Raw genomic sequence first — 26,052 nt, forward strand, 5'->3', positions numbered from 1 at the left:
CCCTCCCTCTCTGCTCCTCCCCCGTTCATGCTCTGTCTCTCTCTCTCTCTCTCTCAAAAATAAATAAACATTAAAAAAAATAATAAAAAAATAAATTTCCTTTGAGTCAGATCTTGCCATAGTACCCAAATATCACATTTACGATTTCATATAATTGTTTTTCTTACACTTAGAGACCATTATTAAACAATAGATAGACTTCTATTTTGCAATAGTGATTTCTTACCATAATTTAAATAACATCGTGTAGAACGGCAATTATTGGATAAAGTCGACACTCTTTCTTATTTGTGTAAGAAAATTAAAGTTTTCCATTCTAATCCTGCCTGATATAGTGAAATAAAATGCTGAGTCAGCCTTTAGGATTTATATTAATTTAAACAGAACCAATATTTCTTTCATAATTTTATTTAATTCTCTAAATTCACACACTTCCTACAAAATAAATATTTCTCACCGTAAAGTAGTCCTAATGACATAACATGTTCCACGTTCTTAGAAAAATAGCCTAAAAATACAGCAAGAGTAAACAGCCATAAATAAATAAAATAAAAATGATATAAATTGTTTCTTTAACCTATCCAACATAATAAAAGTTAAAATCCCTGGTTAGGCTCAGTCAGAACACTTAAATATCTTTAAATATTTGAAAAGTACATTCTATATCTTAATGATCATTCAAATGTTCTGTAGCTGCCTTCAACTACAACAATGTAGATGCCTAATTTAAGAAATATGATAAGCTCAGTTTATATAATATTTAATATTTATTTTAATTATTTACATCTCATGAAATCATGTTTTTGAAATGTCATGTAACTATATCAAGACTAAGTATATTGATGAGTTATATAAATGAAAATATATGGAAATGTTTGCTTATCATTTCCATTTTTAAGAATAATAATCTTGACCAGATATTTTCAGACAAAATAAAAATTTTCAAACAAAAAAAGTAATCTCAATATTTTGTCTGAAAATTGAGAAAGGTATCATTGCAGTCTTTGTTTCTTGCTCCTTTCTCAAAGAGATATATTTAAATAGTGATATATGAGCCTCCTGTATTTGGTAGCTTTGCCTAAGGCTCAAGTAGAAATGAACATAATATGACAAGATGGCATGACTTAAACTATGAAGCTGTGTCCCTAGCAAATGCAATAGTAAATAAATAAGTTCTATTAGTCTTATGTTATTGCTTTTTATTTTTTATCCCCTCCTTCCAAAACCCCACATCAAACAAATAACTCCTTCAGGTAGAAGCATTAGGATATATTGGACATTTTTTTTCCTATGACTACTTTCTGGATGCTATAGAGCTGTATAGCCTTATTTATTTATTTATTTATTTATTTATTTATTTATTTTAAGGACAATATTACAATTTAAATCAGCTTAGAAATTGTTAGTGTTGGGGCACCTGGGTGGCTCAATAAATTAAGCATCTGACTTCAGCTCAGGTCATGATCTCACAGTTTGTGAGTTCAAGCCCCACATCAGGCTCTGTGCTGACAGCTCAGAGCCTGGAGCCTGCTTCGGATTCTCTGTCTCCCTCTCTCTCTCTCTGCCACTCCTTGCTTGTGCTCTCTCTCTCTCTCTCTCTCTTAAAAGTAAATAAATAAACTTAAAAAAAAGAAAATTGTTAGTGTTGATAAATTATCTTAGAATTCAGAAATCAAATATGGACTCAAATGGCATTTCAAAAAAGTAACCAAATTTTTCTTTTTTTCCTTTTTATGAAGGCCTGACTACAGTTAAAGTTTGAAAAAGCACAAAAATTTTAACATTGTGACTGTTAGCAGGCAATTTGTGGACAAATAAAAAATATACCTTAATGAGACATATGTAATTATGATATCCAGATGTGTAATGCATAATATTGTCAGTATCCATAAAGTTATAATGTATAATTTATTGAAAATGCTAAAATAAGAAATGTCTGGATGTAGTGCCTCTAGTCACCACTGACGTTTGCTTTTATCCTTAGATTTAGGTTTCTACTCTCATAATTCAAAAGAAATTCACCATTTTATTGCCAAACTGATTAGTGTTTCTGGAGTCCCGTTTCTTCATTTCTCTGTAGGATCTCACTTTATTGAACACTTATTTTATCTCCTCTGCTTTTAAGATTTAATAATTGATCTTATTTTCTCGTCTTTATATAGTGCCTCTCTCTTCACCTCCTTTTCAAGTTCTTTTCTTTATCTGTATTCCAAAATGTGAATAAGACACTAAAATTGTGTCTTTGCTCATATTCCCTTATTTCTTTTTTCTTGAGAAATAGCTTACTCTTGAGAACCACCTAAGATCCTCAGGATCAATTCTTCTCTGTTCTATGTGTTCTCTCTCAGCTCTTACCAAGAATCTCTATATGGATATTCTCTAAGAATCTTATAAACCTAATTCATCTGCCACTCTTAAAATTGTAAAAATATTCTTGTTCTTCCTTCTCCTACTAACTAATGTCATCTGAACAAATATGAACCCTGGAAATTCAAACTCACCATGGTCCTTCCCCAGTGGTTCAAGTTTAGTAAGCCCCAATTTCTGTTAATTTTTTTATTGCAAATTTCACTCACCAGTGATTCCTTTTCATTCACATTTCTCCATATTTGTTTAAATACTTGAGACAATTTGTTTGAACCTCTGCAATTGTCTGTTGTTTGCTCTTAAATGTTCCAATCTCTACACTTCAATAGTTGCTCCATATGATGGCATTTCTAATAATGTCATTTCTTCTTCAAAAACACTTTAGAAGCTTCCAGGTACATATTGAGTAAGTAAATAAGATCTTTTACTCCTTGTACTCCTTGAAGTTCTGTCAGTCAGAATCAATATTATGAAAACTTGTATCAACATAAAGTAAATTGCATTTTTAAAAATTTAATAACATCTAATTGAGGGTAACCCGGCTTTTAAGGAACTTTTACATTAAAATAAATTGTGAATCATCCATTTTTAAAGGATGAAATTTGTCTTTTGAACATAATTTGCCTTTGAACATAAAGGAATCACAATGTCTTCTTACCACTGAATGTGATATGATTTCTATGAGCTATATTGCATACAAATACTTCCCAGTGACTAATGAATTTCATGTGTTGTCTTAATTTCTTTTTCTTTCTTTTTAAGTTTATTTATTTAGGAGTGAGAGCGACAGCATGAATGGGGAGGGGCAGAAAGAGAGGGAGAGAGAGAATCCCAAGCAGGCTCCACACTCAGCACAGAGCCGGACATGAGGTTCGATTCCACAAACCATGAGACCATGACCTGAGCTAAAACCAAGAGTCAGATGTTTAACTGACTGAGCTACCCAGGCACCTGTCTTAATTCCTAAGGATGAGTACTGCATTTATTTATTTCTCATATTCACAACATAAAAAAAGCATGAGCATTTATTAACTTCTTATAATATTTTTTCAAGAAATTTAATACATGTTATCTTAGTATTTATAATAACCTGTGTGATAAGGAAACTAAAATGATAATCACAACTGAATCGCTTGCATTTTAAAAAAGTTCTTTAATAGATCATTAAATGCATGTACCATGTTTAAGAGCTTGAAAGATCAGAGGGCTGTCACTCTGTGTCACAGGACCACAGACGCCAGCCAGAGATCAGGGATTGAATAGCAGGGAACTGCTGTCAACTTAATGGCCACCACTGCCCAGAAAGCTGGTGACTAGGGAATTCAATGTAGAATACAACCTCCCCAAAAATACTGACAAAGGAAAGGGGTGGCTCCTACCTTCCTCCTGCCTTCCAAAAACTCATGCAGTTGCTGTCTCATTGGCAGAAGCTCAATCACACTCTGATGGAGAAGGAGACTGGCAAATTTGCTTTCCAATATTTTAATCTATGGAATATAAAAGAAATAGTAAAGACACTGGATATAGATTCTGGCAGCCAACAGGCAATAGCTATCACATGGGGTAGACTTGATGAGTTTTGTGTCCTGTGTCTAACATTCCTTCCTTAAGAGCAGCCAATAGCATTTGTGCCAGCTGTGCCCTGCACGTTCGTACACTACAGCCGGAGCTTCACCCAGTTCTTTTACATAATAAATGGAATTAGTATGGAGAAGGTCAAGTAACAATATAAACAAAGTGTGTACCATGATGGTCTTATGTCAGCTTTGTCCAGTAGAACTAAAACGCAAGGTGTATATGTGCTTTCTTAGTGCCACACTAGAAAAAGGAAAAGGGGGGGACACCTGCGTGGCTCAGGAGGTTGAGCATCCAACTCCTGGTTTCAGCTCAGGTCATGATCTCGCGGTTCCTGAGTTTAAGCCCTGCATCAGACTCCGTGCTGACAGTGCAGAGCCTGCTTGGGATTCTTTCTCAGTCCCTCTCTCTGCCCCTCTCCTGTTTTCTCTCTCTCTCTCTCTCTCTCTCTCTCTCTCTCTCTCCCTCTCTCTCTCTCTCTCTCCCTTTCTCTCAAAATAAATGAATAAACTTTAAAAAATTTCAAAAGAAAAAAGTAAATAAAACAAATAAATTTCAATAATATATTTTATTTAGCCCCAAATTTGCCCAATAATTTCAAAATATAATTAATACAACATTATAATGAAATATTTTACTTTTTTCATACAAAATTTTTCTAATAAAGTATATATTTTATGCTTACACCACATCTCTTTTGGGTGCTAAATTTTCAGTAGAAATATTGAGTTGTATTTAGATTTCATAAAACACATATTTGAAGTAATAAATTCACATACTCAAGACGTTCCAAAAATACTTGCATGTTTTCAAATACTGATCCTAGCCTCTTCTCACAACCAAATTATTTACATGCATGTTGATAAAGCTGGATCATATTCTTGCATGGATTGATTTGCCTTTAATTTTTTTTAATGTTTTGTTTTTGAGAGAGAGACAGATAGAATGAGAGTGGGGAAGGGACAGAGAGAAAGGGAGACACAGAATCTGAAGCAGGCTCCAGGCTGTGAGCTGTCAGCACAGAGCCCAATGCAGGGCTCGAACTCACACACTGTGAGATCAGGACCTGAGCTGAAAGTGAATGCTTAACCAACTGAGCCACCCAGGTGCCCCTGTCATTTTTTTTTAATTTACTTTTAAAACAAGAGCATTTCAAGGTGTAGACAGAAGGATGTCCCCCATCCCAAGATGCCTGTATCTTAAACTTTGAAACCTGTGAATATGTTTGCAACATTCACAGAACAGGGGTCCAGGCTCACTAAAAGACTGACATAATCATAGTACTGTACAACACTCCCACTTACTTCACATTTTAGCAGCACACCATTAAAAGTCTATTTACTAGAGTTCCATTTACCTACTACTACATTATGTACAGCTTTCAACAAAAAATTACAAAGCATGCTAAAAGACAAAATACAATTTAAGGAGACTGAGAAAGCATCAGAATCAGACTCAGAGCAGGGGTGAAGGAGAAATAACTAACTTCTCATGTAGAAAGACTTTCTTTCCTTGTAACGAACATCAAAAGAAGTTCTTCAGAAAGAAGGAAAATGATATAGGTTAGCAATTTGGATCTATAGCAAAAAGGAAGAGCACTGGAGGAGTAAGCTTTGACCTTAAGAAACTAGAAAAATAAAGCAAATTAAGCCCAAAGTAATTAGAAGCAAAGAAATAATAAACATTAGAGTAGAAATCAATGGAATTTAAAAAAAGAAAGCAACAAAGAAAATCAATAAAGCCGAAAGCTAACCATTTAAAAAGATTCAAACAATGAGTATTTGGACAAGCTACTAAGAAAAAGAGAGAAGATACAAATTACTATTACCAAAAATGAAATAGAGGACATCATTAAACTTTGCATAGACATTAAAATGGTAATAAAGGAATATTATGAGAAACTTTATGCCCATAAATTTTATAACCTAAACAAAAGGGATTTCTTAAAAGAAACAATCTGTCAAAATTCCCTTGAGAAGAAATAATCTGAATAAGACTATATCTATTAAATTTAACTAATAGTTAATAATCTTCCAAAAAAGAAAGTACCAGGCCCAGACAGGTTCACTGGTGAATTCTGTCAAATATTTGAGGAAGAAATTATATGAATTCTCTACAATCTCTTCCAGATTACTGAAATAGAATACTTCCTAACTATTTTCTGAGGCCAGCATTCCTCTAATACCAACATCAAAGTCATCACAAGAAAAGTACAAACCAGTATCTCTCATGAACATAAATCCTCAGAAAAAATATTAGGAAGTCAAATCCAAAATCATATAAAAATAATTGTACATCATAATCAAATGGGATTTATGCTGGATATGCAAGGCTGGTTCAATATTTGGAACTCAATTAATGTAATCTATTATAGCAACAGGCTGAGTAAGAAAAATCACATGGAGATAACAATAAATGCAGAAAAAGCATCTGACAAAAGCCAATACCCATTTATGATAAAAACATGTAGGAACCTAGAAATAGAGGGAAATTTTCTCAACTTGATGAAGAATACCTTCCACATAACTACAGTTAACATCATACTTAATGGTAAGAAACAAAACTTTCCCACTAAGATTAGGAACAAGGCAAGGATGGCCTCTCTCACACTCCTTTTCAACATCATACTGGAAGTCCTGGCCAATCAGTAAGACAAGAGAAGGAAATGAAAAATACACTGATTAGGAAGGAAGACATAAAATTGTCTTTGTTCAGAGATGACATGATCACTTGGGTAGAAAATCCAAAAGAACCAGCAAAAACTTCAGGAACTAATAAGTAATCACAGCAAGGTTGCAAAAATACAATATGGAAAAGTCAACCACTTTCCTATATACACAGTGAACAAGTGGAATTTAATATGAAAATCACAATGCCATTTACATTAGCACACACACAGAGTGAAATACTTAAGTATAAATCTAACAAAGTATGTACAAAATCTACATGAAAATAACTACAAAACACTGATGAAAGAAATCAAAGAATAATTAAATAAATGAAGATGAAGATACAGTCCATGCTCATGGATAAGAAGACTCAATATTGTCAAATGTCAGTCAGTTCTTTCCAACTTGATCTATAAATTCAATGCAATCCAGATCCAAAGTTTTTAATCCAGCAAGTTATTTTGTGGATATCAACAAACTAATTCTAAAATTTACATGGAGAGGCAAAAGACTCAGAATAGTCACTACAGTATTGAAGGAGAAGAACAAAGTCAGCGAACTGGCACTATCTGATTTCAAGACTTACTATAAACCTAAAGTAGGGGCAGCCTGGCTCAGTCAGTTAAGCATCCAACTCTTGATTTTGGCTCAGGTCATGATCTCATGGTTCATGTGACCGAGCCCCGCATGGGGCTCTGCGCTGACAGTACAGAGCCTGTTTGGGATTCTCTCTCTCCTTTTCTATCTGCCCCACCCTCACTCATGCTGTCTCTCTCTCTCTCAAAATAAATAACTAAACATTAAAAAAAATAAAGTTAAAGCAATCAAGATAGTATGATATTGGTAAAAATAAAAAAATAAATCAATGAAACTGAACAGAGCACCCAGAAATAAACACACATAAATATATTCAACTTATCTTTGAAAAGGAACAAAAGGTATTGCAATGGATAAAAAGATTCTTTTAAACACATGGTGTTGGAAACACTGGATATACAAAAAAAAAAAAAAATCAATCTAGACCCAGATTTTACATCCTTCACAAAAATTAACTCAAAAATGGATCATAGAGCTAAATGTAAAATGCAAAATTGTCATGATAAAAACCAATTTTTCCATATCATGCTAAAATTCTTCTTTGACAGTAATAGAAAATCTAAAAATCTATACTCTACATCTGATCTTTTGGGCTGTGGACTGACTTTCTTTATAAGTCTTCTGACACAAAATGCACCCAAAGTATCCGCTGGGCAGTACCTTTTATACCACATGGCTAATTTAAGGCTAAAAAAGAAAATCTTGCAAATTTTTGAACTTTGAATCAAGTGATATTTAATACTTTTAGAAAGATTTATTTTGGTAAGACAGTTGTTAATAATATACCTCATAATTCCATTGCAAAACATCCTTAACTGAAATTATGGCTTTTTTTAAACATCTTTCTATCTAAAAAATCTTATCTTCTTTGAGTCTACAAGAATCTAGGCCATTTTAAATCTGTCCAAAGTTACACTCTCAGGTTTTGTTAAATGTTGTTGAAAATTTTTTTATTTGACATGAATTTTAATTTAATGTGACTAATTTTGTTGTTTCTTTTTCAACTATTGAGGGAAAACTTGAAATAAAAGTCACTATGTATTTACTGATTTAACAATCGTACATTTTATCCTCTTCAATTATTTTTAACATCACAATAAGATAGTTTTGTTTTTGTTTTTGTTTTTTTGCTTTGTTTTGCTCTACTGCAGCAAAATGCAATGAATGGCCAAATCATCATGAAATTTGTGACACACCTTTTATTGACTTCTTTTTTCTCTACCATTCTGAAGATAATATTATCATCTTTATTTCCACTCAATTCTGCATTAATGGTATCTTTAGGTGAAGTTAAAATTTGTCCACACTTTTTTTAAATAGAAAAGCAATTTAATTATAATGTAATTAAGATATTGATAAACATTTCAATGTATTGATAATTCATAATTCCTTTACAAGAAATGGCCCACATTCTATCAAATTTATTTTCAGTTTTTATTTCTGACATGCTTTCAAATAATTTTCATTATATAGTAATGTATTTACTTAAATAAATATGAATATTAAAATTTGTCCCTAAGATTCTCTTGAATAAAATTATTGTATTAATGTCTTTTATTAAGACTTCAAAATGACAGTTTGGTTTCATGGAACAAATACATGAACTCAAGTCAGAGAGACCACTGCCCCCTTTACTGGCCAGATGCATGACCTGAGCTTCAGTTTCCACAACTATAATAGGGACAGTAATACACAACTTCAAGGATTATTGTGAAGGCTAGTTCATAGTGCACACACCAGATGCCAGTTCCTGGAGATCTAAGAATAAGTATTATATGATTCTTCACCTTGTGCTCAGAGTTTGGCAGAGAAACCAGAAATGTGGGCCAAAATTATTCCGTGACATAAGTTATTTCAGGAACATATAAAACATAAAAAGTAAAAATGTTCAGGGAGGGATAAGAGAAAATTTAAATTTTAACTAATCTTTGCAGAATATGTAGGAGTTGTAGTTTTGCTAGAGTAGAAACCCGTATATAGGAAGAAAGATGGAGTTATATAAAGAAAAAAAGATGAGAATTCCAGAAAGGGAAGAAAGTAATCACAGAAACCTGTGAACTTTCAAGGATCATGTGAATATATTCGAAAAAGAAAACTGAGGCCAATTTGTGAAGATTATTATTTGTCATGTCTTACTAAAGCCCAAACACCAGGCAAGTACAGTGACTAAGTGAAGGACAAACTGTCAGGGGGAGTAAAGAGGATGATGGAGAACAGCTAATGCATGCCCCCATCTAAAGGAGGAGAGTGACTAACTCAGCATGAGACAATTGGTGATCTGTAAGAATTGAAGCACAGCATTGTCAGACCTTCTGATTTTGTTCATAAAAGCTGGCAATTCAGATTTTCATGAGAGGTCTTACAGTTTGTCAAGAGTTATCCACAAATTCTAAGGTTCAATTCATAAGTGCCAAACATGTTTGTTGACCAAATCCAGTTTGGGGTCAATAGTTTGCAAAGTCTACTGTAGACAATAAAGACACTGGGGCCTACAGACAGGTGTTGACATGATATCGTGTTTGCACAGGCTATATGAATGGTAGAAAAATGACCAATACTGTATAAAAGATAGAAAGATTGATACTCAAAGCAAGAGGATTAGATCATAATTGAGATAAGAGCAGCATAGCATTGTAGGTGCCAGCAGAACCATGCAGATGATAAGATACAAGGTATGGTTTAGAAGTGGAAACCATAGGACACCCAGAATAGAAAGAGAAGAGAAGAAATAGGTGAGAAGAAGACAGATGGCTCAACATTCTGAGCTGTGACTAACTGAAGTTATGGCGATGCGATCAACCAAAGAGTGAAGCCAGGAAGAGAAGAAAAGTTGAGAATTTGGAAAAAAAAAATACTTGGTTCTACTATTTAATACATTGCATTTGAAATAGAACTTTGCAGGTGCAGACATTCAATCAATAGTAATAAAGGTTTGGATTTCGAGAGCAAGATGAGGGATGAAAATATTGATATTTTAATTAATTTTATTTGAGGTATAATTAAATAGAGTAAAATACATAGCTCTAAGAATAGAGTTCAAGAGTGTTGACAATTTATACAACTGTCTTACCAATATCCCAATCAAGCAAGATGCAGAACACTGTTACCACCTTGAAAGGTCCAATTACCTCTTCAAGAAGACCGCCTTCCTCCTAGGTCAATAGCTATTTTAATTTCTATCTCCATTAATTAGTTTGTCTGGTTTTGAACTTCATATAAATGGGATCATGTAAACTTTTGGGGTCTGGATTTTTTCACTCAATGTGTAGATTTTTGACATTTAACCATGTGCATTAGAAGCTCATTCTTTAAATTAATGTATTGCTGAGTAATATTCCATTGCGTGAATATGCTACAATCTATTTGTCAGTTCTCCAGATTGATATTCAGGTTTTTTCCAATATTTTGCTATTATAAGTAAAACTTCAGTGAATATTCTTACACAAGTTTTTTTGGGGGAGAGACAAATTTTGTCATTCTTTATGTGTAAATGCCTAAGATGGAATTGCTGCATAATAATGTAGGAACATGTTCAACTTTGTAAGTGGCTGCCAACATATTTTCCAAATAGGGTTGCACCCTATTACCCTCAGAAAAACCATGGATGTGAGGTTCTGTTGCTTTACATACTCTTCAACATAATAGTGCTTACTGTTCACCTTTGAAATTTTAGCCATTCTACCGAGTGTGTAGAAATAGCTCGTTGTGATTTTACTTTGCATTTCTGATGACTAATGGTGTTGAGCACTTTTTCAGGTGCTTATTGGCCATTCATATACTTACTTTTTGAAATAATCTGTCATTTAGCCATTTTTAATTTTTTTTTAGCTACTGTTTTATAGGAATCCTTTGTTGAATATATGTATTGAGAAATTTGCTCACAGTCTGTAGACTTTCCCATTTTCTTAGTTATATATTCTGATGAGCAGATGTTTTTAACTGTTATGAAATCCAATTAATTTCTTTTTCTTTTATGTTTAGGAACTTTGAAGGTTTGCATAAATAATCATTTGCCTTTTCCATTTAGATTTAAAATGTATCTCAAGTTAATAGCTTGTCTGTTCTAATGAAGAAGTTAGAGCTAATGCTTTTTTTTTCATGTAATTATCCAGTTGATACAGCATTATTTCTTAAAAGGATTGCCCACTCTATTGCATTGGTTCCTTTGTCAAAAGTTATTCAGCCTTGTATAGGTGAATCTATTTGTGTACTCTCTGTTCTGTTCCATTGAGCTGTCTATCCTTATATAAATTTCACACTATCTTTATTAATATAATTTTTAAAAATGTAGACTTGTCCATTGATGTATAGATAAGTTAATACACATACATTCTTCATATGTGCCAAGAGAAAACCACTCTGGGAAGAAATAAAACTGAGAAAAGAAAGGACACTGGAGCTCATCAAACTTTATGGAGCAAGTTACCAAAGAAAATAAAGGGTATTCTAAAGGACAAGAAGAAAATGAAAAGAAAGTTATGAACATGGAAATCAAGAAATGAAAGGGCTATGAGAAGAAAAAATTTCCAGGAGGGCTTCATGCTACAGAAAGTCTTACAGGTGGTAATCAATCAATCAATCAATCAATCATCATTTTGACAATTGCAAGAAGTCACTAAGTGGAGACAGTTTTAGGAGTGGTGATGGCTTGTATTTATTCCCTGAATATTTATTGATTGCCTAGACATATTGCAAAGTGCTATGAACAAGATATACTGTTAGAGTTCTGAAGTTTATGGTCCTACAAACATACAGAAGTTATATTCCCATTAAGGAAGGAAAAAATGGGTAATATGGAAAATAAAAACCCAAAGTACAAAAACTCTTTATAGGGTAAGGGTAGCAATAAAAGAAAGAAGTAGCGTTTGGTGGTTTTATGAGAAGATGTTGAGAAAAGGATCTTGTTTGTTTTAGTTTCAAGGCAGGAAATGTTTCCATCCGATTTCAAGCAAAGTGGAGGCTAAGAATAGAAAGAGAGTGTGAAAAACAGTCTGGGGAAATTGGAGTAACGATGGATTGAGCCACATAAAGAAAATAAAATGAGATTCCCTCAAAAAAGCAAAGGTAAAGGTTAAGTTTTAGAAAAAAAGAGGGATGTGGAAGTAGTGAGGGATGAGCAGAAACAAAGGTCAAGGTGGGAGGAGTATATATAACATCATTCGTGAGCTCTCTGTTCTTGGAGGCGGATTTTGCTAAAATAATAGAACTAAAGCAAGACCTAAAATGAGTGATGAAGGGTTGTAAGAGCTATTATGAGGCGTAATTGGAGGAACTGGTTGAAATAATTAAAAGGCATAATAAAGGCACAAAAGACTCCCCAGAATTTATAGATTTGCATTAAAACACAATCCTAACACACAGATACACAATCTTCTCTCAGCCCTTTCACTTTCAGGAAAAAGAAGTGGGAGAAATGGATAAAAAAGAAAAAGGAAAAGACTTTGGTTGATCCTGGCTTAGTTTTGATGGGTGTGTCTAGTGCAATGGAAAGGCTTGGAAAATGCGATTCTTTGGGGAGTTTTTTTTTTTTTTTTAATATATGAAATTTATTGTCAAATTGGTTTCCATACAACACCCAGTGCTCATCCCAAAAGATGCCCTCTTCAATACCCATCACCCACCCTCCCCTCCCTCCCACCCCCCATCAGCCCTCAGTTTGTTCTCAGTTTTTAAGAGTCTCTTATGCTTTGGCTCTCTCCCACTCTAACTTCTTTCTTTGTTTTTCCTTCCCCTTCGGGAGTTGTGTTTGAAGGGATTGCCAATAAGCTTTAACACGGAAGAAAAGAAAGTTAGGATGATCAACTGAGTGAGGACAGCAATAGCTAAGACACTCGAAATTAGAAAAATAGGGGAAAAAGGCATGAAGAGTGTAGAAATAAGAATCTATGATCCAGTGGTGTGCGGCAGTCAGTTCCAGCTACAGAGAGCAGATTGTAAGCATTTCTTCCCAACTGTGTGTTCAAGGGAATCACGGCGGTAACTCGAAATCAGCCACACTGGAAGTGTTTACACCATGATAATCAGCAACAAGTACAAATCAGGCCCTCTCTTTTCTTTTTTTTTTTTTTCCCAGAGAGCTGATTGTTAAACATTTACCAGCACACGCCACTGCTAAGATCAGATAGTAAAGACTTCCTATTTTCTTTTTTCCAGAAGTGATAACAAGGATTAGGATGTGGTTTGGGGAATGTAGTTCAGTTTACTATCAGGTTGATGTGTACTTATAATGATAAGTATCTTATTAATAGTGGCACAAAAGTCATTTAAGATGAGGTCAGGAGAAGATAGTGGTGAGTTAGGAATAAAAAGAATTATGAATATGGAGCAAAGACCATGATGTCATTGAATAACACTGAAGACACTGGAGAGAAGATAGTGGGCTTGGAAAATGTGAAGTTAATAAAAAGGAAAGAATGGTAACAGCACTCAGTGAAACAATAATTTGAAAGCCATAATAAAGATTTCGAAGTAGGAATTGAGCTAGTATAATTGACAGTGCCTAGCAAATAGTACGCTTTTCATACGACACTTTGATGTTTTTATTTCAATCCTACATTAAGTTATTTTGCCAGTTATGTAAATAGCTGAGAAAAGAGATTGTAACCTAGAATCCAAAAATATTCACTGCATGCAGACAGGGTTTCTTTCTATCTTTAGTTGTAAACTCTTTTATTGTTAGTTAAAAAACATTCCTAGCACTTAAAATAAGTTCCTAAGATAGCATACCCCACCCCCCAAAAAAGCTCAATTCGCATGCGTATTTCTGTTTTCAAAAATTACTTGATGCTTAGTAATTGACATATTCAGTTTAATATTGAAAATATTCTCATAATATTTAGGAATTATCATGTCTTCCCACAGGCCTAGTAGTTAAAAATACAAAAGTAGTTATTATATGATAAACTAGTAAGAAATTAAAAATCTTGGGGTGCCTGGGTGGCTCAGTCAATCGAGTGTCCAACTTCGGCTCAGGTCATGATCTCACAGTTCATGAGTTTGAGCCCCATGTCAGGCTCTGTGCTGACAGCATGGAGCCTGGAGCTTGCTTCGGATTCTGTGGCTCCCTCTCTCTCTGCTCCTCCTCTGCTTGAGCTCTGCCTCTCTCTCTCTCTCTCCAAAATAAATAAAAACATTAAAATTTTTTTAATAAAAATATTAAAAATCTAAGCTTTAGAGCCTCAAGATTCTCTTTCTTTCCATTATATTATTTTTTGGAAAGAAGTCTCCTCCAGTGTTGTGTCTCATGTTAAAACATAATTTATTGAACAATATGAGAAAATGACTTGGAAATTACTCACAAACCGGATTTGCTTGTAGAAAGAAAAATAGACACACTATTTTCCCAAATACACTATTAGAAAATTAATAAAAACAATGGGGAAATAATAAATAAATAAGCCCTAGCATATATTAAACATAAAATAGCTAAGGAAGAGTTCACACACATCCCCACATGAATTATACTTCCTGGAAAACAGCTGAAACACCTGGAAAGTTAACTTGAAAAAGGACATTAATATAGGAAATGCTGTTCGGAATTTGATCTCAAGAAATCTTGAGAAAATGCACTTGGGAAGGCTTTGTGTACTTTCAACTATCTTATGAAACTTGTGTAAATAAAGACTCATTCAACAAAGCACCTACTGTAATTATCCAATGTTCATTTGGACTTCTTGCTGTCTTCCTGAGGACCTCAGTCCCTTGAACCAAACGTTCTAAATAATATTTTCAATATACCAAGTACAAACATATGTGTATCATTAGAATAAAACTGTACTTATTCAGGGCCCACTTCAAAACACTGAAACAAACCCCACACATTATATCCCCTAACTCTAACTTATATTTAATAAAAGAATGTGCTATTACACTCTCTCCCTCATATATTACTCTTTTCTCTCTTCACATCAGGGAATATGAATTCTCAAGCATGGAGGGAAGAGAGCCTCCCATCTTCTCTTCCTGAGCCAAGCTTATGCTCAGGACAAAAAGCAATGAATTGTTGTGCCAGAAAGTATTCAATGGCTCCCAGTTCTGAACTTTTATTTGTAAATTTAGAGTACCCAGAAATCTCCCAGCAAGATTTAATGACTGCTTAAACAGCTTTAAAACTTATTAACAGTGGGGCAGTTTGGAGTAGGGACTAGGGAAGGAAAAAAATGCAAAAGGTCTTGAATTTTTGCCAATCCCTATACCCAACTGTTTTGCCTTTCCATCCTACTGTTCACTGACCAAGAACCCTAATTCCTGAACTTTTTAAGCTTACCTTGGAGCTGAGAACTCTTTCTCTCCTTCAGCACTAGAGAGGTTGGATCTCAATACAGAGATATAGAAAAACTCACCAGATTGCAACTTGAAATACAGTTGAGCGCTCTCCACCTTGAATATACAAGGAAGGTATAGACAGTGAGTTCCTCAGGAACCTGGGGAATGCAGATTGTATTAAAAATAATGTAGAACTCAAAATCTAAAAGTAAAATATCTCTGCCACTCACTAAATACATAACCATGGAGAAGTCATTTAGACCCTGTGCTTCACCCAAGTGGTATGAGTTTGTACCGTTGAAAATAAGTATTGCCTATTAAACTCTATGTCCTGAAACATAAATCTGGATGTATTTGTGTGCAGAAAAGTGAGCATACATATGTGTTCAGTTGCCCTGGATGCTCTTTACTCTAGTTTTCTTGTTACAAACCAATCTTCTAGATTATATAATCTAAGACTCACTGCTTATAATACCTCAACTTGACCCTTAACACTATTTATGTTAACCTAATAATTCTTTTATGGCAGTAATTAACACAAGGAATGTTTTGATCAATAGGACCTTACAAATGTTTTTCTTCTTAGAGATTCCAAATCAAATATGGAAAACAACATCAATATTATTAGGCATAACTATGATCATTATTTTTTTATAACATCAGGTCCATAATCTGGAATCAGGCAAGAAAAGCTGGTTGTGTCATAGGTGGGCTAGAGAATTATCCAGGTATCTCAATCTGAAGACATATCTCTGCCTCAAATATCCATATAATTAACTTAAATACATTTTAACCTAAATTTTTCAGAGATTTATATTTATAAAGAAATTTATGTTTTAATGTGCCAATCATCCCACTTTCTCTCTTACTCTTGAATGGATTATTCTTTTATTTAACAAAGATTATAAGATAAACATTATTCTATTTACTGGGGATTCTGTGATGAAGAAGATAGGAAAATTTTTGCCCTCATGACCTAAAAATCCTACTTACTCTGGAGAGTTATCCTTGAGTTCCTCAAGTACAGCTACTGACTATTTATTTAGAACACTTCCAGCATTTCGTATCTGTCTCTATTAGTTTTGTATCTGTCTCTATTAGTGCATTCATAATGCACAACCCATGAATGCCAATATTAAACAGACCTCTTGGGGTGCCTAGGTGTCTCAGTCGGTTGAGTGTCCGACTCTTCATTTCAGCTCAGGTCATGATCTCACGGTTTTGAGACTGAGCTCCATGTTGGGCTCTGTGCTGAGTGTGGAAACTGCTTAAGATTCTTCCTCTCTCTCTCTTTCTCTCTCTGCCCTTTCTCCACCCACAAGTGCATGCGTGCACTCTCTAAGAAAATAAAAATTAGAAAACACACACTTCTTGTTACATGACAGGACACAATACATATTTATATGAAGAATGAATGATTGAGTGAATCAAAACCACTGGACTTCAGAATTATTGAGTCCCTATTTAGAATTTATTCCAAATTTTACAAAGCACAATATATTTAAACAAAATCTAAGTATGTGTTATTACTTGGTTAATGGGTGGAAACATAGCAGTGAATAAGATTAGCACAATCTCTATCTTCATAGAACAAGCAGCTCAACATGGGAAAGAGACAAGTGATAAGACAATAGAAATACATAAATTCATTTATGAAAGATGAAGAGGAGCACTTCAGAAGGGCACTGAATCCAGAATTTGGTAATCAGGAAAGACTTCCTGGAGGAAGCACTGTCTCAGCTGAGATCTGCAAGATTACTAGAATTTGCCAGACAGGAGTGAGGGGAACAGAGGATTGGAGGTATGCCTATCCTGACCAAAGATTTCAAAATTATTCAGTATAGCTAGAGGTGATCAGTAGTAGACAGTAATAAAGGGTGGAGATATGAGGTTTTGTAGGAAAGGGACAAACGAACACATCAGGAGAGCAGATTAGAGAGACAGAAGGAATGTAAATATGGAATAAGCACAGCCGTTCTAGTACGTCTACCTCTGGATTATTTCTGCTACTATTTGTAGGATTTCCTGTTACTTGCAAGAAGACAAGAAATTCCAAGTTCATAAAAAAAAATAGTATTTAAACATGGAAAAAGTGTTTAATTAGAAGTATGGAATAACTGAGGGGCACCTGGGTGGCTCAGTCAGTTGGGCATTGGCTGTTGATTTCAGCTCAGGTCATGATCCCAGGGTCGTGGGATCAAGCCCTAAGTTGGGCTCCATGCTGAGGGTGAAGCCTGTTTGGGATTCATTCTCTCTCTCTCTCTCTCTCTCTCTCTCTCTCTCTCTCTCTCTCTCTTCCCCCAACACCCCATCTGCTCTCTCTTTCTCTCTAAAATAAATAAATTTTAAAAATAGCTTTATCTCCCACTTAAAAAAATATGAAATAGCTGAATAAAAACTCCATATATGTCTGTCTTGCCTGAATTTATTTTACTTAGAATTTTCCAGACATAGTGCTCTAAATTGTTAGAATCCAAGGATTTCACAGGACATTAATGATCATTTAACACTACTGTAGCCCTAATCTAGGATATGAGGATATATTTGGAAACAAATTATGTAATTCTTGGGTAAATTAAATATTTTGAAAGAGTAAAAGATTTTTTTGTTTTTGTATTTGTTTTCTATTTTTTTGGTCTTCCTTCATTTATTTCAATTACTTAAAACGTTGTAAAATTTTCTTTCAAATTATAAACAAAATGCAAATTTCTAGTCATTCATAGTACTATGTTTAGGTATAAGAGAAACATATATGTTATTAATTGTTGTACTGACTAAAATAAACCCTCCAATCTCTCAAAGAAAGAGAACACAAAAAACTTTTTCAATATATCCAATAACACAATTTCCTTCTTAACAACAAAAAAAAACCCAAAATTTTGGAAGTTCCATGAGTGTGTATAATTTCTGTAAACATCTTGAGAAGTAAAATAATTCAAAATATACCATGTCATTCATAGCACTTCAACTGTTTTTACTAAATCTTTCTATATTCCAACCACATCAGTGAGTTGATAATGTAGGGGGAGGGGGAACAAAAGTAATCATCTAATAGTCAATAAGAAAAAAATATACATTGCAAATGTGTGCAGTTTTTAAAAATTCTCATAAATTCCTCAGTTAATAATTGTTTCAGTTAGTCAGAAACAAAGAAATGGTGTCATAGGTGCAACAACTTTCCATTATTTTTTAAAAACCAGACAACGATCTATTGAAATTATAGTCTATCTTATGTTGAAATGAGCTATTTGTAGTTTGTATTCACCATGTAAGTTTTGATTGAGTGCACTTTAAATCCGCTATGAATTTAGAAGCTCTCAAGTCCCCCCAGGCTATTGTGTCTCCTTATAACAGCTTTTATTTAGGCAAAAAAAGTAACTGTCTAAAAAAAATCAGTAATTGACAGTAGAAATGAACGTCATTTTCTTTCTCATTTGGTTGGGAGAGATCATTAAGAAGATGTGACCACCAGTTGACCCCATGAGCTGGAGCCAGGCAATCGAAGTTCTTCACCAACTCCCACCCCCTATCTTGGAATGTGCATTCTCCTTGCCTCCCCTACTCCCAAAAGTTGTCCCAAGGTCATAGCCTTGAGACGATAATATGGTATGAGACCATCTAGACGGTATATGTGACTAAACACCATTAAGGCCTCTGTATAAACTTTTAAGATTCTGGCAGGCGAATCTGCCACCTACCAATCTGGAATGGCCTGCCTCTTTCTTTGGTTTCTCCCTGCCCTCCACATACAGGGTCTGATTTTATTTTTTTTTTTTTTAATTTTTTTTAATGTTTATTTATTTTTGAGACAGAGAGAGATAGAGCATGGGGGGAGGGGCAGAGAGAGAGGGAGACACAGAATCGGAAGCAGGCTCCAGGCTCTGAGCCATCAGCCCAGAGCCCGATGTGGGGCTCGAACTCACGGACCGCAAGATCGTGACCTGAGCCGAAGTCGGACGCTCAACCGACTGAGCCACCCAGGCGCCCCTATAGGGTCTGATTTTAGATTATACCCGGGAAGCTCCTGAGGTTTCAAACTCATGCATTTTACTCAAAATATAAAAATAATGATTAGTTGTTTGAGTTAAAGAATACTAAAAACAAATTAGACTATGAAGAGAAACTCCAACAGGATAATTTTGAATATACTTTTGAAATTTCTTCATTTAATTTGCTGTCTGGTGTAAATACCAATATAGCATTTGGCCCTTTACGTTCTTATTAAAGAAGTGAGAAATCATTTGAATTATTCAATCACTCCTGCATTTATTTAATTTGTTAATTTAATTCACTCAACAATCACACTGAGTACACCCTATGTGCACGCACAACACAAAGCACTGAGGAAACAAAATAGTCATCTGGCTTCTGCTGTCAATAAAAGAAAGATAAATAGTGAAAACAGAATGTCACATGGTAAATGTCAGTGTTATTTGTGTAGGAGAATGAGGCAAACAGAGAGCAATTTTAGAACTTCTCTTCAAATTAATCTTAAATAACAAAGCATGCTTAATTACATGTACTTTATATATTTTTGCTAGCTGACACACTGAAGAAAATTTTCCAGTGCCCCTCTTAAGACATCATAAACCCCACCATCTCCTCGGTTTGAAGTCACTCTACTCCACAGATAAGAACATCTCCACAGATAATAACACAGGAAAAAGGCTGATCGGGAGAGCACAGGGTGTGGGACGTTGGTTTTTATTAGTTTGTAATGTGATATATATAATGGTGGCTGAACCAAAGAGTTCTGCCTAACCCTCTCCGCAGCTGCTGATGGGGGTAGAAACTGGTGGAAAGGAGAACAGAGCCAAAAACAATTTCCACAGTCTTAGTCCTACGGTTTGGTGCAGCTCCTTATTACCCAGTGCCCACAAAACAACAACAAAAACCAAAACACAACTAGTAGTGTCATACTATCATACTGCTCTTTATGCCATACATTTTTTTTTTCATTTAAAATATGATGACAATGGGGCGCCTGGGTGGCTCAGTCGGTTAAGCGGCCGACTTCGGCTCAGGTCACGATCTCATGGTCCGTGAGTTCGAGCCCCGCGTCGGGCTCTGTCCTGACAGCTCAGAGCCTGGAGCCTGTTTCAGATTCTGTGTCTCCCTCTCTCTGACCCTCCCCTGTTCATGCTCTGTCCCTCTCTGTCTCAAAAATAAATAAACGTTAAAAAAAATTAAAAAAAAATATGATGACAGTGTTTACATGTAAATTCCTTACATATTTTGAACTCTCGTTTATACGTGTTAAAGGCTTTTATTTAAATGCTAAAATGCACTGTGTTTTATCATTAAACATCAAAGTCCTGCATATTATATTCTAGTAACTAAGTCTAATTTATGGAGAAAGATCAAAAACAGTTCAGTCTAGAACCCACTTTACCAGAAAAAAATTATTCAGACAGGCAAAACACGAATGCTCAAGAATTCTAGGACCTAGAGGAAGGGCACCTAAAGTCGTTTTGGAGCTTCGGGGAGAGCTTTTTTTATGAAGAGTACTGCCTGAAATAAATCCTGTAAGACCTGTAGTGATCAGCTAGGCATTGTGGTGACAGGGTGACCACGGCGGAAGTGTGACGGATGAGAGGAGGGCATGGCGGGCAGATTGACAGAATGAGAAAAGGCACATAACGTGAGGAAAACCATAGAGAGTGGGCAGCTTTGGCTTCTGGTAGATGTAAGAGCAGCCCACGTGAAGCTGGAAAGGGAGTCTGCGAGCTATGACAGAGATGAAACTGTATCCTACAGCGGCAATGCAAAGCCACTGGCAGGCTTTTGTTTTGGAGAGCTCTTTCTAGCAGCTGGGAGGCAGATGGATCCATGGGTCGGGTCAGCTGGCAGAGAGCCCAGTTAGGTGGCTGGGGACCCTGACCATTTGCGGAATGATGAGAAACTCTTTGAGGATAGTGCTAATCTGAAAAAGAGGGCTCAAAGTTAAAAAATATTTAGAAATCAGATGGGCAGGGTTTAGAATGGGTGATTGTATATGAGGTGGGGACACAGTGAGGAAAGCTACAAGGAAAATGCCGGGATCTTCAGCTTGAGAAACTAGGTGAGTGATGATCCTTCCTGTAAAAGAATATAGACTGTAGGCAGAGTGAGTTTTAGAGAGAACAATGTGCACTTAGGAACTTGAACTCAACTTCTCACAACGTTCTGGAGGTAATGAATTCCATCTAAGAGAAATCTATTTTCTAGAGGTGAAGAACTATGCATAAACTCTCTCTCTGAATATGGAAAGGTGATGTTCATTTTTGCGGAGACTTCAGCCCTGCATCATCACTTCACATAGGTGTTCAAACATAAGAATAGAAGTCTAAAAAATTATGGGGGAGGATATTTAATATTGAATGCAAAAGTAGCCAAGGAAGTATTTCGTATAATAATCAATTTCCCAAACGTCTGATCTGTATAAGATGCTTTGCATATACAGGGTGAGTGCATTTTTCTCACCCATAATAACAAACCTTACATAGTTTTTGCTATGGGCTGAATTCTAAGTGCTTCCTCATTTCATCCTCACACAAGAGTGCTGTAGGCACCGTTATTACTCATTTTCAGAAGAGGAAACTGAGGCTGGGAGTCACACACTAGAAGCAACAGGACTGGGATTCAGTCCTCAATACTCTGGCTCTCCAGTTTGTGTTCTTTAACCCCACACTAGGCTGCCTTTCTCACGATACAGAATGCTCTTAATTTGGTGGTTCACCTTATTCTGACATCATCATAAAATTGACTTCATCTGCAGTTGCAAAAATAATATAGTAATATTGGGTTATTTTATATTTGAAACACTGTAGGGCTTGGGATGCTGACGGCCCAGGAGCTTCAGTCAGGGAGTCAGTCTGAGGTCCCAGCCTTCCCTCTCATCCAGAATTAACCTTCTGTGGTCACAGACATGTAGTCCCGCCTCACCATGAGGTTTCCTGGCTACAAAAACTGCTTATAATTCCTGTCTGTTCCTGGGCCAGGAGACTTCATTTGTTTTGGATATTTTTATTCATGTATTTAATTATTAGTATTTAAACAAATATCTAGCAATCCAATAGTTCGAAACTAAAAAGAATTAGTATGCATGGGCTTTTCTGCCTTTGAAAAAAAGTATCTAACATCTTTCCAACCAAAGTAATACATTGTGGCACATTAAAATAGCTCCTAAATTAAACATATTTAAATGATGTTAATTTTAATATACATAATCTTCATATTTTAGAGATTAGCAAACACTATGCTTAATAAATTCATCACAGTGGATCAGGAAACACATTTGATACAAAAATCATTAAACCAAACACAGAACTTAGAGAAACTAAGAAAACGTTCTAGTCATTGGGAATCTAGAGATGTATAAAAGATCTAACTGTATTTGTTTTTTTTTTAATATTTACTTATTTATTTTGAAAGAGAGCTGAGAGAGAGGGAGAGTGTGTGTACAAGAGAGGAGGGGCAGACAGAGAGGAAAACACTGAATCTGAAGCTGGCCCTAGGCTCTGAGCTGTCAGCACAGAGCCCGATGCACGGCTTGAACTCACAAACTGAAATCATGACCTGAGCCGAAGTTGGATGCTTAACCAACTGAGTCACCCGGGTGCCCCAATATCTAATTGTATTTGAAGGGCAGTACAGGAATGGTCTTTATAGGTGTCCACAAAGAAGAAAGCAAGGGAGGGTTTCTAAATATGTTTCTTTGTATACATTTTTGTTCTTTATAATACAAGTTGATGTACCACTATCATATATATTTGGAGACCTTAAAAATAACATAAACTAATACTTGTTGAGTACTCACTGTATGACTAGTACTTTTTCTAAGTACTTTATATGTTTTAACTTTCTTAATGCTCAAAAATGCATACAAAAGTATCATTCCCATTTTACAGATGGCAAAATAGACAACTAAGTAGTTTATATAAGATCACAGAACTGGTAAGTAAGGGAATATTTTCAAAATATTTAACTGATACTTTCTTTCTTACAATGTACTTTCATTAATTTAAGAACACAAAGCTATTTTCCCAATAAAGTGCACCTTAAACAGTGGACAGCATAACTTATTTGAATAAAGACCAGGACATGCCCCAAGTGTGCCAGGGTCTCTTGTTACTGGAAAAGTTAATATGTTGGAGAAGTTTCATGAGAAAGTTTTCTGCTGGAAATACAGTGATTGAATTTTATGCAATAAAGAATAGGAACACATGGCCTGGGTTTAAGATAGGACATTGAAACAGAAACTGCTCTCTTATTTTAAGAGGTATATTCATCATAAACCTAAAGTGACAGAATTATGAGACCCTGCACACAGCTTACAATTCTAGGGTGTTTCATCACATTTGTATTTTGGTGAAATAAAAATCCTATTTGTGCCTTTATTTTTCCCATAAATTGTCCAATGGTGTTTAAATTATTTATTGTAGTCAAGTAAAGGTAGTGGTGATGGATTTATTTCTGTCCCTGCACAGTACAGAGACAGATTCAATATTGTGGTACAGGACAGTGGAGTATTAAACAGAAAAGCAAAATGTCTTTTGTCTCCTAATTTAAATTAAGTAACTCATGATATTCATTGCTTTTATTGATATCCATAAAATGGATATTTGTGCTTAATTATATATGAAAGAAGAAGAAATGTAACAGCCATTTTGGAAAAGAGTTCAACTGTTTCGTAAAAAGCCTAGCAGATACTATGTTTGCCCATGCCAAGAGAAAAGGGAATGTGTGTCTGTACAAAATTGGTGCACGAATGATCATAGAAACTTTATTTCTAATAACTCTAAACTGTGGGGGGGGGGAAAAACCCAAAGCCCAAATGTCCATCAACAGATGAATGGATAAACACATTCCACACATTGTGGAATATCCAAACCTGGGAATATTACTTAGCAATAAAAATAAATGAATACAACACATGCAACAATGTGGATGAATCTCGAAATAATTATTCTAAGTGAAAGAAGCCAGACTACCAACCCCCCAAAAAAGTGTTCATGGTGTATAAATCCATACTGAAAATATAAACTGACCTATAATGATGGAAAACAGATTAGTGGTGACCTGGGTGGGGAGGGGGAGAACAAGGAGAGGAGAGAGGAAGGGATGACAAAAAAACACAAAAAAAAAACTTTCAAGGGAGATGAATATGTTCACAATCTTTGTGGTGGTGATTTTGTGTGTATGTGTGTGTATGTGAAAATCTATCGAGGTATATAATTTTAAAAAATGTGGGACACCTGGGTGGCTCAGTCAGTTAACTCATGGCTCAGGTCATGATCTCACGGTTCATGAGTTTGAGCCCAGCATTGGGCTCTGTGCAGCTCAGAGCCCGGAGCCTGCTTCAGATTCTGTGTGTGTGTCTCTCTCTGCCCCACCCCCACTTGTACTCTGTCTCTCAAAAATGAATAAATATTAAAAAAAATTTTAAATAAAAATAAATATACATATAGCCTATTTAAGTCAATTATACTTCAATAAAACTTTTAATTTTTTTAAAAAAATAAATTCAAAAAGAATGACTGTTAAGTCAGTAATTTAAAATCCCTTTTAATAGGCTTAAGCATGTATCAACAGTATGGAAAGCTGTTCACTTGCTATCTTAGAACAGTTACTAGAGTATAGCTGTATTGCATTTACATTTTTCCCAGAGTGTACTTAACACATTGTAATTGCTTAATGAAAGCAATCTAAATAATGTGTCCCAATGGGTTTTTTTATTTGTCATATGACCAACTAATACACCGTACAGTGTGTTTCTATTATACTTTTCATGTAGTGAACTGTTTAAAGTGGACCCTGGATGCCCACTTATAAGAAAAGAACCTGCATTTTAATAAATCCATTCCATAGCTGACTTTCTTTGCTATTAGGTTATCAAATTATTGACAATTCTTTTCCGGGTGGTCAGTGTAAATTACTGTTAATTTCCAGAAATAGGTAGATTATATTTAAATTCTTTTATGTACTTGTACAGAAAGAACAATGGACTACCCTGTTCTCAAATTGCTCTATTTCCTAATTGTGGTAGCCAAAGGATTGTACAATATACCAGCCTGCTGACTATCCCTAACAATGCTGTGGTTCAACAGCTCGAAAACACTTATCCCAAGAATGCAGGAGACTGACCTTAAATCTTAGAAACCATGGGCTCCATCTAGTGGCATCTCCCCCAGATGGTATTATGGTTTTAAAGCTAGCATTTAGCTTTCTGTTCATGGCATTATTTTTTTTTAATTTAAATAGTTTGAATAAAATTATACAATAATAACCATGTTCTGTTTAAAGTAGTATTATTCAACAGTTACTGTTTCCATCATTTTTCCAATTATTTGACCTTAATGCTATAGTGTTTAATATCATATTTTTATTTGATTTATGCTAAATGGAAAGAAAGTGGGATCATTTTTTTTAATGGCAAGAAGTGGAGAGGTGTATGTGATAGCATTTTCTAAAAAGGGAGTCCATTAACCACTGTGTATAATTTCTAATATGTCAAAGGAAATGAATCTAATGATTCTATAATATATATAAATTATACAAAGCAATGATCATGGTTATAAGCTTTCTATAGTTTTTTTTT

At 34.9% G+C, this 26,052-nt stretch overlaps 1 protein-coding gene across 1 annotated transcript in view; it reads right to left on the reverse strand.

Moving 5' to 3' along the window:
- Positions 1-26,052, reverse strand: part of LOC109498986 — a 418,886-nt gene that overhangs the window by 248,851 nt on the left and 143,983 nt on the right. Inside the window, exons 3-4 of the mRNA XM_045056735.1 lie at positions 15,551-15,631; positions 3,747-3,854 (exon numbers count right to left, since the gene is read on the reverse strand). Coding sequence (XP_044912670.1) covers positions 3,747-3,854; positions 15,551-15,631 — 189 coding nt within the window. The remainder of the gene's footprint in view (positions 1-3,746; positions 3,855-15,550; positions 15,632-26,052) is intronic.

The sequence above is a fragment of the Felis catus genome, chromosome B1, assembly GCF_018350175.1.
Source record: "Felis catus isolate Fca126 chromosome B1, F.catus_Fca126_mat1.0, whole genome shotgun sequence".
NCBI classification, from domain to species: Eukaryota; Metazoa; Chordata; class Mammalia; order Carnivora; family Felidae; genus Felis; species Felis catus.